General features: G+C 41.3%; 3 protein-coding genes across 5 annotated transcripts; 2 read left to right on the top strand and 1 right to left on the bottom strand.

The window, feature by feature from the left end:
- The first annotated feature begins 1,180 nt into the window (after positions 1 to 1,180).
- Positions 1,181 to 6,898, top strand: p2rx5 (purinergic receptor P2X, ligand-gated ion channel, 5). 2 transcript variants are annotated; one of them, XM_026329009.2, is made up of 12 exons: positions 1,181 to 1,523; positions 2,307 to 2,457; positions 2,775 to 2,846; positions 2,980 to 3,055; positions 3,354 to 3,438; positions 3,605 to 3,685; positions 4,661 to 4,802; positions 5,757 to 5,890; positions 6,003 to 6,096; positions 6,188 to 6,253; positions 6,428 to 6,516; positions 6,622 to 6,898. In XM_026329009.2, exons 1-12 carry the CDS (start codon positions 1,315 to 1,317, stop codon positions 6,893 to 6,895), a joined length of 1,473 nt encoding a protein of 490 aa, XP_026184794.1. In that variant the 5' UTR covers positions 1,181 to 1,314; the 3' UTR covers positions 6,896 to 6,898. The 2 variants fall into 2 exon arrangements, with proteins under 2 accessions (XP_026184794.1, XP_026184795.1); XM_026329010.2 differs by lacking the exon at positions 3,605 to 3,685.
- A 1,029-nt stretch (positions 6,899 to 7,927) lies between these two features.
- On the bottom strand, positions 7,928 to 9,940 carry emc6 (ER membrane protein complex subunit 6). Of its 2 annotated transcripts, none has more exons than XM_026329011.2 (2): positions 9,809 to 9,940; positions 7,928 to 8,778 (listed from the first exon to the last, which is right to left on the bottom strand). In XM_026329011.2, the coding sequence occupies exon 2, from the start codon at positions 8,742 to 8,744 to the stop codon at positions 8,412 to 8,414; it is 333 nt and encodes a 110-aa protein (XP_026184796.1). In that variant the 5' UTR covers positions 8,745 to 8,778; positions 9,809 to 9,940; the 3' UTR covers positions 7,928 to 8,411. The 2 variants fall into 2 exon arrangements, with proteins under 2 accessions (XP_026184796.1, XP_026184797.1); XM_026329012.2 differs by having other exon boundaries at positions 7,928 to 8,775; positions 9,809 to 9,931.
- A 162-nt stretch (positions 9,941 to 10,102) lies between these two features.
- Positions 10,103 to 14,109, top strand: shpk (sedoheptulokinase). Its single transcript, XM_026328404.2, has 7 exons — positions 10,103 to 10,380; positions 10,449 to 10,590; positions 11,137 to 11,311; positions 11,420 to 11,572; positions 11,751 to 11,926; positions 12,370 to 12,570; positions 13,018 to 14,109. The coding sequence occupies exons 1-7, from the start codon at positions 10,243 to 10,245 to the stop codon at positions 13,410 to 13,412; spliced, it is 1,380 nt and encodes a 459-aa protein (XP_026184189.1). The 5' UTR covers positions 10,103 to 10,242; the 3' UTR covers positions 13,413 to 14,109.
- Positions 14,110 to 15,037: the final 928 nt, after the last annotated feature.

Raw genomic sequence — 15,037 nt, 5'->3', positions numbered from 1 at the left:
CATGAAATCAGCTGATGTTACTGAAGCATATGGCTGTAAGTACTTCAGATGTACTTTGATGTAATGCTCAGTGCTTCTCATGTTTTTCTTTGTTCTAAAAAGTAGATTAACAGTAAACCAGATAAATTTGGCTGTGTAATCTCAGGGTTCTTGTCAATTGTGAAACATGGGTTGGTGTAAAAAGCCAGATTTCAATGTTACTGAGATATGTCTAACAAGCATAAAGAAAGGTATTAGTGTTGGCCAGAGTCATCTCATTAAATGACATTGTACCAAGAGGGAAAGCTTGTGGTTGAAGGTTAGTTATCTTACTGAACATCCCAGGTTTGCACTCATAAGTTAGGGTGCTGGTTGAAAAACCCAGTAGCTTTACAAGACTTCAAGAATAATGAAGGGGACCACAAGAGGTCACTAGCCCACTGGTAGTATTCCCAGCCTTGGGTAGTTTCAGGTACCCACTGCTTTCACACTGTATAAGTTTGGTTAGAAGAAAATGCATATGCAACAAGCTGCGTTAAGGAAATGTTTTAATTTTGAAATTGATTTATTCTGACACAGGATCTAGTTTATGGTAAGAATCTAAACATTTAAAGTCCAATGCAGCAGACATCTGCCACGGGGTCTCAAGGCCACTACGGCTCCAAAACTCTGGATTCAGTTACATCAACTTAGACAAATTTTAACTTCAAGCACCTTAAGCCTATACATTAGCTGATATGAGCTTTAATAAAACCCCGAAACTCATGTCTGAAATGAAGATGACTGGCGGGTTGCATTATGGGTAATGTAGGTCCCAGGGTTTAGCGTGGGAAATGAATACACGGATTGAAGAACAGAGCTATGCGTGTTTCAGATGCATTAGTTCGGATTATAAACTCAATTGTCAGTCCAATAATATTATTGGAGTGCATTACTAAACATGGTTTTATATAGTCAAACAGTACTCTACTGAAAGTATGGAGAAGTAGGTAAAAAGACTATAATACTACTATACTAATAATCACAGTACTAACTAGCCACTAAGGTCAAATGCATTTTTTTCATTGTTTGACAACAACATGACCACGTGACCTACAAAATACTGTGTTTCCCAAGTATAAAATAGTAACCATACTATTTTTAGAGGAGCACCTGTTACTAATTTTATAGCAACAAGTAGCATTTAGAGTTAGGCTACTATAAAGTCATCGTGGCCATAGACTACTACATAGACTTGTTATGTTGTGTTCTACAGGTGTTTGTGTAAAGTGAAATCAGTGAAATGACTGACATTAAAGCGGACGTCTGTCTGTGGTCCGTGGGTTTTCCCGTTACATGACGAGTGCAGCAGCTGTCTATATGAGTCGGGGGCCTGGGAGCTGCTCTGTCACTCCGGTTCAGAGTGTGGGAGGAATGGCAGGCTGGGGAGGCTTCTTCTTCTCTCTCCTCAACTACAAGACAGAGAAATATGTCATCGCTGAAAACAAGAGAATTGGAATATTGTTTCGACTCTACCAGCTGGCAGTGCTGAGCTATATAATCGGGTGAGCTGGATTGCACAACCCCGTTTCAAGCATGATTATAAAAGTAACCTTTTATAAAGTTAAAAATAGGTGAGCTCGTCAAAGGTTCTTACTTTGCTGGTGTTAAAAGTGGCAGGGGCCTGTTGTTTTCAGTCTTGGAAAGGTCTTGTCTCCTGAAGTGTTTCTGCTGGTGAATTCATTCATGTGTACAGAGGGAAGGTTGTTTTTTCCCCAGCCAGGACTGTATGAAGTCAGGCTGAGCAGGTACCTGGGAAACATACTAGAAACAGGTATTGACCCTCACCATACTGGGTGAGGGTCAATACCTGTTTCTGGTTTGACCTCACTATAATGAATAATGTTGTGGCTGCAGTGTGACTGCTGAAGGTCGGTTAACAAATCAGATCTGTCTACGTGGCACTACATAGTGAGGAAATGGCCATGTTTGTGTGCACTGCATGGTCACATTGGAGACTGTGTGGTATTTTTGAGTGTTTTAGCCTGCTCATTAGATGCTATCATCACTCATGCATGTGTATCTGTAAAACATATATATTTCAGTATAGAGAATAAGTCATTTGTGACACAGTGGAGCATACTGTGTCTTTACACATTAAATTCACTCCTTTCACCTAATGACTGTTATAATGTGTGTGCTGTCGACTTGGACCACAGGTGCTTAAATAGGTTGGGTCACAATACACATTCTGCACTGCACCCATTCTGACTTGCATAACATACAGAAACCAGCAAGGCACTTTAAAACAATGACTTTTGAAGTTTTGATGACTGTGACTGTCCCAGGTGGGTGTTTGTGGTAAAGAAGGGGTACCAGGAGAAAGAAGAGGCCATCCAGACCTCAGTCATCACCAAGCTTAAAGGTGTGACACTGACCAACAGCTCTGAGACAGGGCTACACCTGTGGAGTGCAGAGGATTACGTCATACCACCAAATGTAAGAATATCTATCTATCTATCTATCTATCTATCTATCTATCTGTCCGTCTGTCCGCCTGTCCGTCTGTCCGTCCGTCCGTCCGTCCGTCCGTCCGTCCGTCCGTCTATCAAGACCATAGCTGTAAAAGACCGTCTCAGCTTGCATACCCCAATAACACTTCTGTCAAGACATGTTATTGATAGTCTGCCTTTGTGGATATCATTAGCTTCAGCATCTGTCTCAACAGATTTAATGATACTGAACTTTCCGTGGAGTGTAATTTGTGTAACCTTTTGCTTATTGTTCTTATTGTCTGGACCTAATTTTATCTTTAGGGTGAGCAGGTGTTCTTCATAGTAACCAATTACATTGAGACCCCCAATCAGAGACTGGGCTTCTGTGCTGAGGTGAGTATACAGAAAAAAGGAGGCATCTCCTTAGCCATTTAAGTGTGTACCTAACATCAACCCCAATATCTGAAATTACTGTGAACACAGTGTTACAGATGTCATATTCAGCAGCTTTAATTTTACCTCACAGAGTTGGAAGGTGCCAAAGGGACGATGTCTAAGTGATGATGACTGTGTCAACGGGGAGACTGTAATATCTGGCCATGGTAAAGAGCATTCATCACACTATAGTTATTTGAAATCCTGATTTTATAAGTTTGGTCCTCCATATGTGTTCTTTTGTCACGGTTCAGTTACTTCAGTGAACTATGTGCCATCGAAATGTTGTGAATAACACTAGACTTTCATCACTCTTATAATTTTAGTTTTAACTCTGCTGTAACATATAATATCTAATCATATCTAATCACGCATGATTCACACCAAAGTATTTCAGTAAGTTTCATTTCAGACTAAAGTCTCTTGAAGCTGCACTTAGCCAAGAATCTTTGCTTTCTCTGTCAGGAATCAAGACGGGCTCGTGCTTGAACAGCACTGGGACCTGTGAGATTCACGCCTGGTGTCCTGTTGAATACAGCAGAAGACCTGCGTAAGAATCCGTCCTCTCTTGCAGGATTTTGGAAATTTGCACTACACCATTCACATTCACTATGATCCCTCGCAGGGACCGAGATATTTCACAGGTTCTATTTATTACTAATACGGCCTGTCAGCTCCACTTGTTTATTTTATGTCTGCCTGTCTGTCATTTCCAGAGAGCCCTTGCTGGGTGATGCAGAAAACTTCACCATCTACATCAAGAATTTTATTAGGTTTCCAAAGTTTGAATTCTCCAAGTGAGTGTTGCTGAATTCTGTTGCACTTCTGTTGCACTCAAGGCGTCCTGAGACCAGTCACTGAATGAGCTGAGTGGTCTACATGTTCCAATAGCTGCTTAAAATAGCTTTAGAGTGCAGTGAGCCTACTATTTATACCAGCCTGTGTATAGCAGTCAGTGAGACAGTGAACCAGTCATCTGAGACGTCCTTGACAGCAGGCCTTGCCCTGGACAGGTGTCAGATCAAATGGAGCTACTCCAGCAGGCTCTGCTGCTGCCCTCTATGTTGCTGTCTGTGCAAGACCCACAGGAAAGCACAGAGATGCCACAAGCATGGCTAATTCCTCAGTCAGGCTCTTATTCTAATTGCTGTCATCTCTAGTATGTTTCCTCACTAACTGTGATTCTCTTATGTTTAATGGGGATTGGCAGGTAATGGAAATCCCTCCTAATGGGTTCTACTTAAAATTGCTGGCAACACTACACATCTTACAGCTGACACATGGGGTTAGCCGACACTGTTCTCAGAGCAAGTAGGTGGTGAAGGTGTAGCTTGATTGACATACACATACTGTGTATGCTGCTGCAGAGGAGAACTTTCAAACAAAGCCAAAGTCCTTTTACTCAAAGCCGAATCATCATACTCTGTCAAGGTTTGACATGAAGGTCTGGGTATCTAAACTCACATTTGAATCAGAGTCTGAGAGCATTCTAATGTTGAGCTGTGGTAGTGTCTAAGATAGGGGCTAAAAAGGTCAATGCCAATATGGGAAGTATGAGAAGCGTATTCTGTGATGCTTACATGACAGGGGCAGCTGTTTTTTTTTAGTTTGTTTCCTTCTCTGACAACTAGACTGTGGTGATGTTCAGTTGAAGGTTTTTATGTTTGGGAAAACATAATCCATACATTTAATAACAATTTGAATAAGAATGGTTTCCATAATTCCTGACCATCTGACACGAGTTACTTGGTTTTTGTGTCTTAACCTCTTAGGTCTAACGTCCTTGAAACCTCTGATGACAGCTACCTGAAGAGTTGCTCCTATGACAGAGAGAACCATCCTTACTGCCCCATCTTCCGTCTTGGAGACCTGGTCAGCTGGGCTGGACATGACTTCCAGGACATGGCAGTTAAGGTAAAAAGTGTAAAGGGATTTCTCTTCCTGGCTTCCTCACAGGAAGAGAGAGAGAGATTTGATAATCAGCCATAACAGACATACAGAATAGATGTGGAAATCCAACTCCTTGTAACATAATCAAAGGATTTCCTTACCAAAACAACATGACATAATACAGTTTGAAATTTATCATTTATTGGCCATTATATTTATATTTATTATATATTTTTGTCAGGCTGTACTTGTCATTGCAATAATAACTGGAACAGCACATGTGCTCACTGTTGAATCACATCCAACTCATACTTCTTATTTGACAAGGAGGCATGATGGCTGTCTTGAAGGAAATCAAAATAAAAGCAGCCTGTTGTCATCACTCTATTATGGTAGATAAGAGATCACAAACTCTTCTTACATCCAATATGGAAGCAGTTTGATTGGCTTTAGGAGTGATTGGCTTGTACTGCAAAGATAATATGTTCTGTGGTTGTAATAAATCCAAATTCTGCATAAAAAAGGGGCATTGCTATGCATTATGGTCATATACTGTACAGCTGTTTGTTAACTAATAACCACACTCTTTGGACAAAATCTATCCCACATTACACTGCAGTAAAGAACATTTCTGCATAATTCATTTTCAAGACACTAGGACAAACAATGACACAAACCAGGCCACAGGTCAGAGGATTATATTGTTTCTCTGAATCTCACAAATGATCAGTAGATTTCAGGTGGATAGTGGATTTCTGCTTCATTGGCAAACAAAAACATTTCTGCATAATAATAAAACAATCTTTCAGACAAATCACAGGATGAGAGGCCTGTCTTTATTAAACGACACAATGTCAAACAAGAGATCACATCACTCCCTTTTAATGGTTTTCCACTGGCTGCTGGTATAACAAGGACTGGTTTAGACAAGTGTTACATAAAAACACTTTTTCAAAAGTCTCTGTGTTTGTCCACCAGGGTGGGTGTATTGCTATTCGTATTGAGTGGAACTGCGACCTGGATAAGGACACTTCACAGTGTAATCCACAGTACAGCTTCACCCGTTTAGACATGAAATTAAACAACTCAGTCACATCAGGATACAACTTCAGGTAAGTCCTTTCCAGCATTTATTGAGAAATAATCTGTCATACCCACTGCCTCCACTCTGTTCTCTATTTTCAAATACTTCACTTTAAATCAGCTGATTGTTTCCCGAAACAGATATGCCAGGTATTACAGAGATGAAAATGGTGAAACCTATCGCACTTTGTATAAAGTGTATGGAATTCGCTTCGATATAATGATCAATGGCCAGGTACAGGGGTGATATGAGCACAATTTTATCAAGAGGGAAGTGCATGATAATGGAAATAGATCTGCAGTGAATGCTTGTTATTATTTTGCAGGCTGGGAAATTCAGTATCATTCCCACAATAATTGCCATTGGCTCTGGTGTTGCTCTTCTGGGTGCAGTGAGTAATTTACTAGAATATTATGGTGATGTAAGTGGATAATTGTGTAGTTACTAAAGTCCCTTGGGTTACAATAGTGTCATATTATAGTAGGTGATCGATGAAGAAGCCAGTCACAGAAATAATGATTCTCTACAGGTGGTGAAAATCCAGTTGATATTGTTTTTCTTTCAGGGAGCCTTTGCATGTGACATGATACTACTATACATGATGAACACAAGCTCCTATTACCGAGAGAGGAAGTTTGAAATCATCAACTTCAAGTATGACTAACAGTTTTTACAAACTTTAATGATAGGGCTTTTAAATTAGTCATTTCCCAAATCTTATCAGATATTGGCACATCTCTCTCATGCTCTATGTACCAGGGAAGACCAGACCAAACCCAAAGACGGGAAAGCAGGACACCGGGAAAGGAGATCTAGGAAACCGGCTGCAGACAAAGGGGCTATCAACTCCATCAGAAAGCCAGAGGAAAGTGAACCCACTAAGGGATCTTCTCCCCCTGCAGGGCAGCAGCCAGCAGTGGAAGAAGGTCGTGGTCCCACCATTCCCCGCAACACAGGACAGAGATACTCCGCCTTTCACTCTTCGCAAAGTGCAGAGCCGAAGCATCACATCACTTTCTCTTCACACAATTAAGTTCAGAGGCAGAGCAAAACAAATCACCCACAGTGGTCTCAGATATGTTGCAGGGGTGGAAAAAGAAGTTGGACCGATGTCCACTTCTCACCTACTGGGATGGCTGCTGGCACGCAACTAGCTTGAGTGATGCTTGCCCTGACTAAAGATATTTTGGTCCAGGGAAATGTACTTGTTCTGCACTGTGCAGGTGGGCCAGGACACTGGCGTAGAGACATATATGAGGCTGGTGTTGAGTGGCTGGGTCAGGAACTGAAGGTGAGATGTGGAAGATTCAGGTCCATAAATAATGATACTGTGATAAACCTAATGCAGTTAGAAGAGTGACAGAAAAAAATATTCATCTAAGACTTAAGAGTGAGTTTCCAAATATTTGTAAGTTACTGATTTACAAATGCACACAATCCATTGTTTCATATCATAAAATCAATGTTTTAGCTTCTTAGACTGTTGATCATACTAATTAAGCATGACTTCAAGATCTAGTAATGTATGCGGGGGCCTTAAAGTCGTTTTATGGACAAAGTTATAAAAACAGAAAAAATGTCTGCATCAAACATATATATATATATATATATATATATATATATATATATATGGCCACATCTGTATCAGTGTTGTCAAACAAAAAACTTGAATTAGGTACAATAAACACTGTATACCAATAAATAAAAGTGAAGTGAATTCTTTTAAATTAGTATAAAAATACATTCTAAATTCAGCCAAGGCTGACTGAGACAGATGATTATGTATGAACACAGTCAAAAAATATACATTTTAAAAACAGCACTAAGACAAATGCATCAACAGTCTTAACTGCTGTGCTATGACAGGCAAACACTGTTAAACACTGAAGCCTTTGATGCTGTATATCAAGTTGTCTGTGCCGATTGTGACTTTGATATCTACACTTCAACACAGTGATTCACAACTCCCATGTGAAACTGTACACTGATGTGTGTCATGTGCTACAGGTGAAATGTGAGTGGACTGGTGATGTACACACTGACTGTTAATGAATGGACTTTAAAGTGCAAGGACTCTTTCCCGTTTCTATTTATTGTTTCCGGGTGGACACACGTATTTGTCATGTTAATTTCATCATGTCATCAAGTAAACCTGCCAAACCGATTAATAATGTATACAAACAATGTGTAGAGGTATATCTAACTAATCACATTTGTTCTAATCTAACTACAGTACTACACATGAAATGAAATGCCACATCTTCTTAGCTTGTAATCTCTCTTCATCTATGTTAAACCACAACTCTCATTATAATAACTGTGCCTCTCATTCTGGCACAGAGGATACAGGTTTAAAAAAGTTCATAACAGACAGGAATAAAGGAGGACAGTTTATTCTGCATACAGAAATTACTGACATCCTCCAATATATCAACAGTTCATAATGCTAGAATTAAGTCACTAATTGCTTATCTACAAACAGTAGGGCAGACAAATATTATTGGTTTATGTAGCAGTAGACAATGTTTTGTTATTTGTGGCAGAATATTTCAGTACACATGCACCATTCCATAGAGGAAAGTCCAAAACAGAATGTAAGTAAAAAGACCTCCGACAAGGCCTCCGGTGAACAGCAGTCGCCGTGATTTAAAACATTTGTTCCACCGTCGTCCGGCTTTGAGAATAAGTAGCAGAGAGAGGAGAAATGAGGATAGGAAATAAAAAATGAAGCCATAGAGTCCCGTCAGCCCGAGGATGCCAGCTGTTGCTCCGGACAGAGCGGATACAGAGGTGCGGCAGTAGTCCAACACAGCAGCGTTGCCTCTCACAGCCACTTCACTGATGAAATGTGGCCCCTCACGCTTGGCTAGAACTCCTGCCATGTTGGCTCTGGACAGCTATCACAGGAAGGTGCTGCTGCAGGACAGATTCAGACATGTTTACGATACAAAATACATTATTATTATTATCAGTATCCATAATTAAACTTTAAAGCACTTGTACTTTCATTTTGTGCTTTCCTCTATTACACTGTATTTCTAAGGCAAATATCTTAATTGTACCACTACATTTATTTCAAAACTACAGAGAACAGCTACCCCTGCCTTTCACCCAAAGAGAGCTGAGATAGGCTCAGCAGATCCCTGTGACCCCAATTAGAAATAACCAGGTATAGATGACGGATGGATGGATGGAGAACAGTTATGATGCAGCCTAGCGTTTTAAGTATAAACCCTGTGAGAAAACGAAATGTGAGAGGTAGTTTAACGAATAGTTTAATAGACTTAAGTACTAACAGTTTAAAAGAATAGTTTAATAGATTGAAGTACTAATAGTTTAAAAGAATAGTTTAATGGATTGAAGTACTAATAGTTTAAAAGAATAGTTTAATGGATTGAAGTACTAATAGTTTAAAAGAATAGTTTAATAGACTGAAGTACTAATAGTTTAAAACGAAACAGCAAAGATGGTCAAATCAACTGTACCTCGACCTGCTACATGACGCTGCTGACACGGTACTGTGTCTGTAGTAGTAGCGATAATACTCCCCTGTGATATTACTACACGTTTCAAACAAACATCGTGATGTCTTCAGCTCCGAGGCTCCTCTAATGCATCAAACACAGACATTAAAGCCCATAACCTGCCTGAAAACGACACAAAGAGAGGCACTGGCCGAGATTCGCCATCTGCTGAGCACAATGAGACGACCTGACACCAGATAACAATTACACTCTGGTGACGAAACAGAAGTATAACCCTGACCCTGAGTTAGTCTCAGCAGCACGGCCGCTGTACCTTAACACCACTGATGCTAACTCATTAGCGCTGTTAGCTCCTCGGGCTGCTCGCTGAAAGAAGCTGAACCGTGTCTCGGGAGATAAACACCGGGGCCCGTCGGCTGCTCACACTGAAATGACCAAGACATAGTGTGTGTGAAAGTCACCTCTCAGACTTGGACGCTGGGTAGTTTCTAATGAATGTCAGCTGGGATGGCACCGAGACACCACATTCATTCTCGTCTGGATGACACTGCTCGACCAGAGTCCGCCATACTCAATGAGCACGCAATGCATGGTGGGAACAGGAAGCCAGATGTGGTGCGTTCCTTGCACATCAAAGAGTAGGAAATCCTAGCTTGCTAACAGAGAGATGGGTGTTTTACGGTTATCTCTTGGTGATCATGTGCCACCTTTTGGTCCATGGTATTGCCTCATTCAAATAAACCCAAAAATCTTCTTGGGATCTAACGCTTAGGGCGGAATGAATCCACCGGGGTTATTCATTACAACAACTAATCGTAAAAACTTGGTTTGATGTGAACGCAGCACTGTTGACTTTATCTTGTCCAGCTGAGCGTTCACGGTGCCACTCGCAGTCATGTTCACCTACATCCTGGGTCTAGATGTGGGCACCACTTCGGTAAAAGCCGTGTTGTTAGAAACCGGCTCCAGATCGGTGGCTGCGAGTCACTCTTTGCCTACCGCGTCTGATATACCCGACACTGGCGGGGTAAAGGTGAGTGTGTGCATGTGCCAAACTAAAGAACGCGTCCCGTGTCCAAACCCTCTTTTCTCTCCACGCAGGCGAAGGAGCAGGACACTGGTCTGATCATAGACGCCGTGAACCGGTGCGTGAGCCTGCTGCCCAGAGACCAGCTGCAGCATGTCAGCCGCATCGGCCTGTCCGGACAGATGCACGGGGCTTTATTCTGGAAAGCCAAGAGCGGTACGACTTCGACCTGCATGTCATAACAGTGTGTGTGTGTGTGTGTGTGTGTGTGTGTGTGTGTGTGTGTGAGAGAGAGAGAGAGAGCGAGACCTAGGGATTTAAACATTGACCAGTAAAAAGTTGCAGTCTGCAGGAATGTGAAGATGCTTTGTAGAAATGGAGGGTGGTTAGTTATAAACCATGAGCTTTTCCTCTTAAACACCTGCCCGTTGTACCTCTTATGCTGCCCCCTGCTGGTTGCGCCTAAGACTAGATTTTAGAACAGGATTGAATTGATAGAAATATAGTTGTGCTCATACATTTACACACACTTGGCACAATCCGAGAAATACTGGCCATTTGTAATATGATCACTCAGACGACTTTTCTCTTTTAGTAGTTTTCGTTATGATTTTAAAAAGGCAGACAGATGCTCTGTATGTTCAGTTATATTTCCTTCCTAAATTGTGCCAGGGCTGTATATCATACAGGGATGTTTTTGTACAGTACAAAACTAAAATGCAAAACCGTGAAACAAACATTACTTTTTTTTGTGCCTCATAGGTTGTGACTGGTCAAACAGAGACTCCTTTACAGCCAGAGACGCCAGTCAGCTGATCACCTGGCAGGATGGACGCTGCAGCAGTGACTTCCTTCACTCTCTTCCTAAACCAGACTCACATCTCAGTGTGGCCACAGGCTTCGGCTGTGCAACAATCTTCTGGTACATGAGAAACAGGTCAGCGTGTGCTTTTTTTTTTTTTTTAAACTGTGCATTGCGCCGACTGAACCCACTTTGTCTTTAAGGCATGAAAATAAACTCGAAAGACGTGTTGTTTCACTGCAGACCTGAGTTCCTTGAAGACTTCACAGTTGCAGGTACCATCCAGGACTATGTGGTGTCCATGCTGTGCGGTCTGAATGGGTGTGTGATGACACCTCAGAACGCAGCCAGCTGGGGTTTCTTCAACACATCTTCTAACCAGTGGAATATAGACATGTATGTAAAGTCTATATATTAATCATTTCTGTGCTGAAGCTGGCAGAGCAGTGGCTTATTATGGCAGCTGAAGAATTGAATGCATGAAAAATGTTTTATACAGCAAAATCACCAGTGTCATTTAACAGTCAGTTAAATAGTTTCAGTGTCAGTGCTGCTGTGTGTGTGCATGCTGCAGTCTGAAGGGTGCTGGCTTCCCTGTGCACCTGCTTCCTCGGTGTGTACCTTCCGGTGACTGGGCGGGACAGACGTGCTCAGACTGGCATGGTATTCCGGCTGGTACTCCAGTAGGGGCTGCCCTGGGAGACTTCCAGTGCTCTGTCTACTCCTGCATGAGTGCACCAACAGATGCAGGTGAAGCAGAAGGTCCAGTCGTCTCTCTCAGGAGGGGATTGCTCTTAATGCACTTGATGTATAAGAGCACTCCATTATAGCTGTACCCAATAGTTGCTTTATAATCACATGTGCCATCCATTAGATTTTTTTCTGCTAATGCATTACTGACAATGCTTCAGTTTACAGTAGATGACTGAAGTTTTTGATCATAATTCTGAGGGAAACATGATAATAGTTTTACTTTTGCTGTATTTTCTAATAATTAACAATGTTTTGCAGCTAAACAGAATAATAGCAAAGCAAAGCAACAGTTTAACATGATTGAATAAAAAACACAGTTTGAGCTCATGTGGGAAACAGATATATTACAGATTAAGTGAAATCCAACCATCAGTGTCTCTTTGTTTGTTGCTGTTATTCATATGCCCCATACTGTCCTTCTCCCGATTCTGATTTACCAGTTCTTAACATAAGCACGTCAGCTCAGCTTACCTTCGCCATGCCAGCTGGCTTCAAACCTCCAGATTCTCCCCAGCCTGCGTCCTCCATCTCCTACTTCCCTTACTTTGACTCCTCATACCTGGCAGTGGCAGCTTCGCTCAACGGAGGGAACGTACTCGCCACTTTTGTGGAGATGCTCAGTGCGTGGATGCAAGAGCTTGGTATGTATTTATTTTTATCAGCTTATTTACACTATTTAAACTGAATGTTGGTGAAATTCCAGGAGATGAAATACAACTCAGGGATGAAGTTTGTCTAAACCCACTATTGACTGAGGAGCACTAATGAATCCTGATGACTTATGGTTGACTCACAGTAGTGAAATGTTTGCAGAGAGATTGTGATGGTATTTCTAAGATATCCATGCTGTAAAAAATGTAAACTGCCCTTAATCTTCTGCACGGCGACTTCAAAGTCCATTTCAAGTTAATTTATCCATAAACCCAGACTACAGTGAACAAAATGGAAATTGACCTCTTGTTTCTGTTGTACTGAGAGATAGTTTAAGTAAGTAACATACAGTAATTTATCTTTATGAAGTGATTGCAAAATGACCTATATATTGTTTCCTTTCCATTTGTTTATTTGCCCCTTTAAATCCCTCACAGGGGCAGAGCTGAGTGAATCACGCTTATATGAGAAGCTGATTGGTTGTGCCCTGAACCAGGAAACCAGCGACCTGAGGGTGAGTCCTACCATCCTGGGAGAGAGGCACGACCCTCTGTGCCTCGCTCAGGTAACCAACATCTCCGCCTCCAATCTCTCCCTGGGTCATGTGACCAGGGCACTGTGCCGCGGAGTCCTGGACAACATCACCTCCATGATGCCTGCCAGGCGCCTGCAGCAGGCGGGGGTCAGCCGGATTGTGGGCAGTGGGAGTGCACTCACTCGCAATGAGGTGCTGCGGCGGGAAGTGGAGAAGGTGTTTTCTCAGCCGGTGGTATACGGACAGAACGCAGACTCTGCTGTCGGCGTAACCATGGTCCTCTGTGACCGACTCTGAATGAGACTGATGCACAGGGGAATCCCTGTGTGTTTACATGAGTCATTGAGAACCAAGCACAAATTTGAAAAGAGGAATCAGGCAAATGATTCACACCCTGACTGAAAATAGCTGCCGACTGCACCTATTGCACCAAATCTGCTTTCAGACCCTTGAATTCACTGTGACTGAATAACTCTTAGCAATCCCCTACACATTTGAGTTTCTTTTTATTTAGCTGTGCAAAGTTTTAGCATCAAAGTTGCTCAGCGTAAAATCTCTGCTGTTGAAAAGTAGAGACTGCAGCTTCATTGGTGCAGTTCAGTCAGAAATAATCCCCGTTCTGCTGTTGCTTTGCTTTACAGCTGGTGAGTTTGGCACCAGCAGATGTAATGAGAGCTGGAAGCAACAACGTCATGCTCATAGCTTCTATGAGGTTACCTGAGCCTGACATATCCCTGGATAATCTCTATCATTTCCAATCCACCTGTGAACTATGAGACGGAGGAGTATTTTTGAGACATAACATGATAATCATGTTTTTATTATAGGCAAACTAATCACACAGCGAGAGCAGAATAAGTTGACCAGTAATAAAAATAATAATAATAATAGAAATAATGTCCAAACACAGCAACAAGAACTATGGGAAGAATTTGAAGAAGTAGGAATAACTGGATATTAAATACACTTGAGGGACTTCAGTCTAATGAAGTGTGTGATTTTTTTTTTTTTTTTACACAAATTTTATGAACGTAAGGTACAGGCAATGTGTTCACACAGTGGCCTAAAGAAAAGAAATCCATGTTCCATGTTTACTGGAATTAACACTGTGTGGTTTTCTTTTTTTTTTTTTTTTCTAATAAAAAGCCACACAATATATTTTTTTCCCTGCTATCATCTCATTGACTCTAAAAAGATTTGACAGGAAAACATTATCTCGTTATTCAGAGCTGGAGTACAGGAACCTAATGTTCTTACTTTCAGCAATACTGTAGGAAATAAAAGAAACTGTGGACAATTAATCTTAACCCCCCGTGTTGTTGCTTAAAGCTTAATTTTAACACCAGAGTGGACACACATTCCTCTGATATCATGGAAAGCAAAGCAGTTCTACTGATCTAAAGAAAAATCTATGCTTTTTATTACTCAGCACTTTATTGTAAGCTCAGTAGTTACAGTGGGTACGGAAAGTATTCAGACCCCTTTAAATTTTTCACTCTTTGTGTCATTGCAGCCATTTGCCAAAATCAAAAAAGTTCATTTTATTTCTCATTAATGTACACTCAGCACCCCATCTTGACAGAAAAAAACAGAAATGTAGAAATTTTTGCAAATTTATTAAAAAAGAAAAACTGAAATATCACATGGTCATAAGTATTCAGACCCTTTGCAGTGACACTCATATTTAACTCACATGCTGTCCATTTCTTCTGATCCTCCTTGAGATGGTTCTGCTCCTTCATTGGAGTCCAGCTGTGTTTAATTAAACTGATTGGACTTGATTAGGAAAGGCACACACCTGTCTATATAAGACCTTACAGCTCACAGTGCATGTCAGAGCAAATGAGAATCATGAGGTCGAAGGAACTGCCCAAGGAGCTCAGAGACAGAATTGTGGCAAGGCACAGATCTGGCCAAGGTTA

Source organism: Mastacembelus armatus, chromosome 14 (assembly GCF_900324485.2).
Source record: "Mastacembelus armatus chromosome 14, fMasArm1.2, whole genome shotgun sequence".
Classification (NCBI taxonomy): Eukaryota; Metazoa; Chordata; class Actinopteri; order Synbranchiformes; family Mastacembelidae; genus Mastacembelus; species Mastacembelus armatus.
The sequence above is the reverse complement of the archived record's forward strand: the minus strand, read 5'-3'. Positions and strand labels throughout refer to the sequence as shown.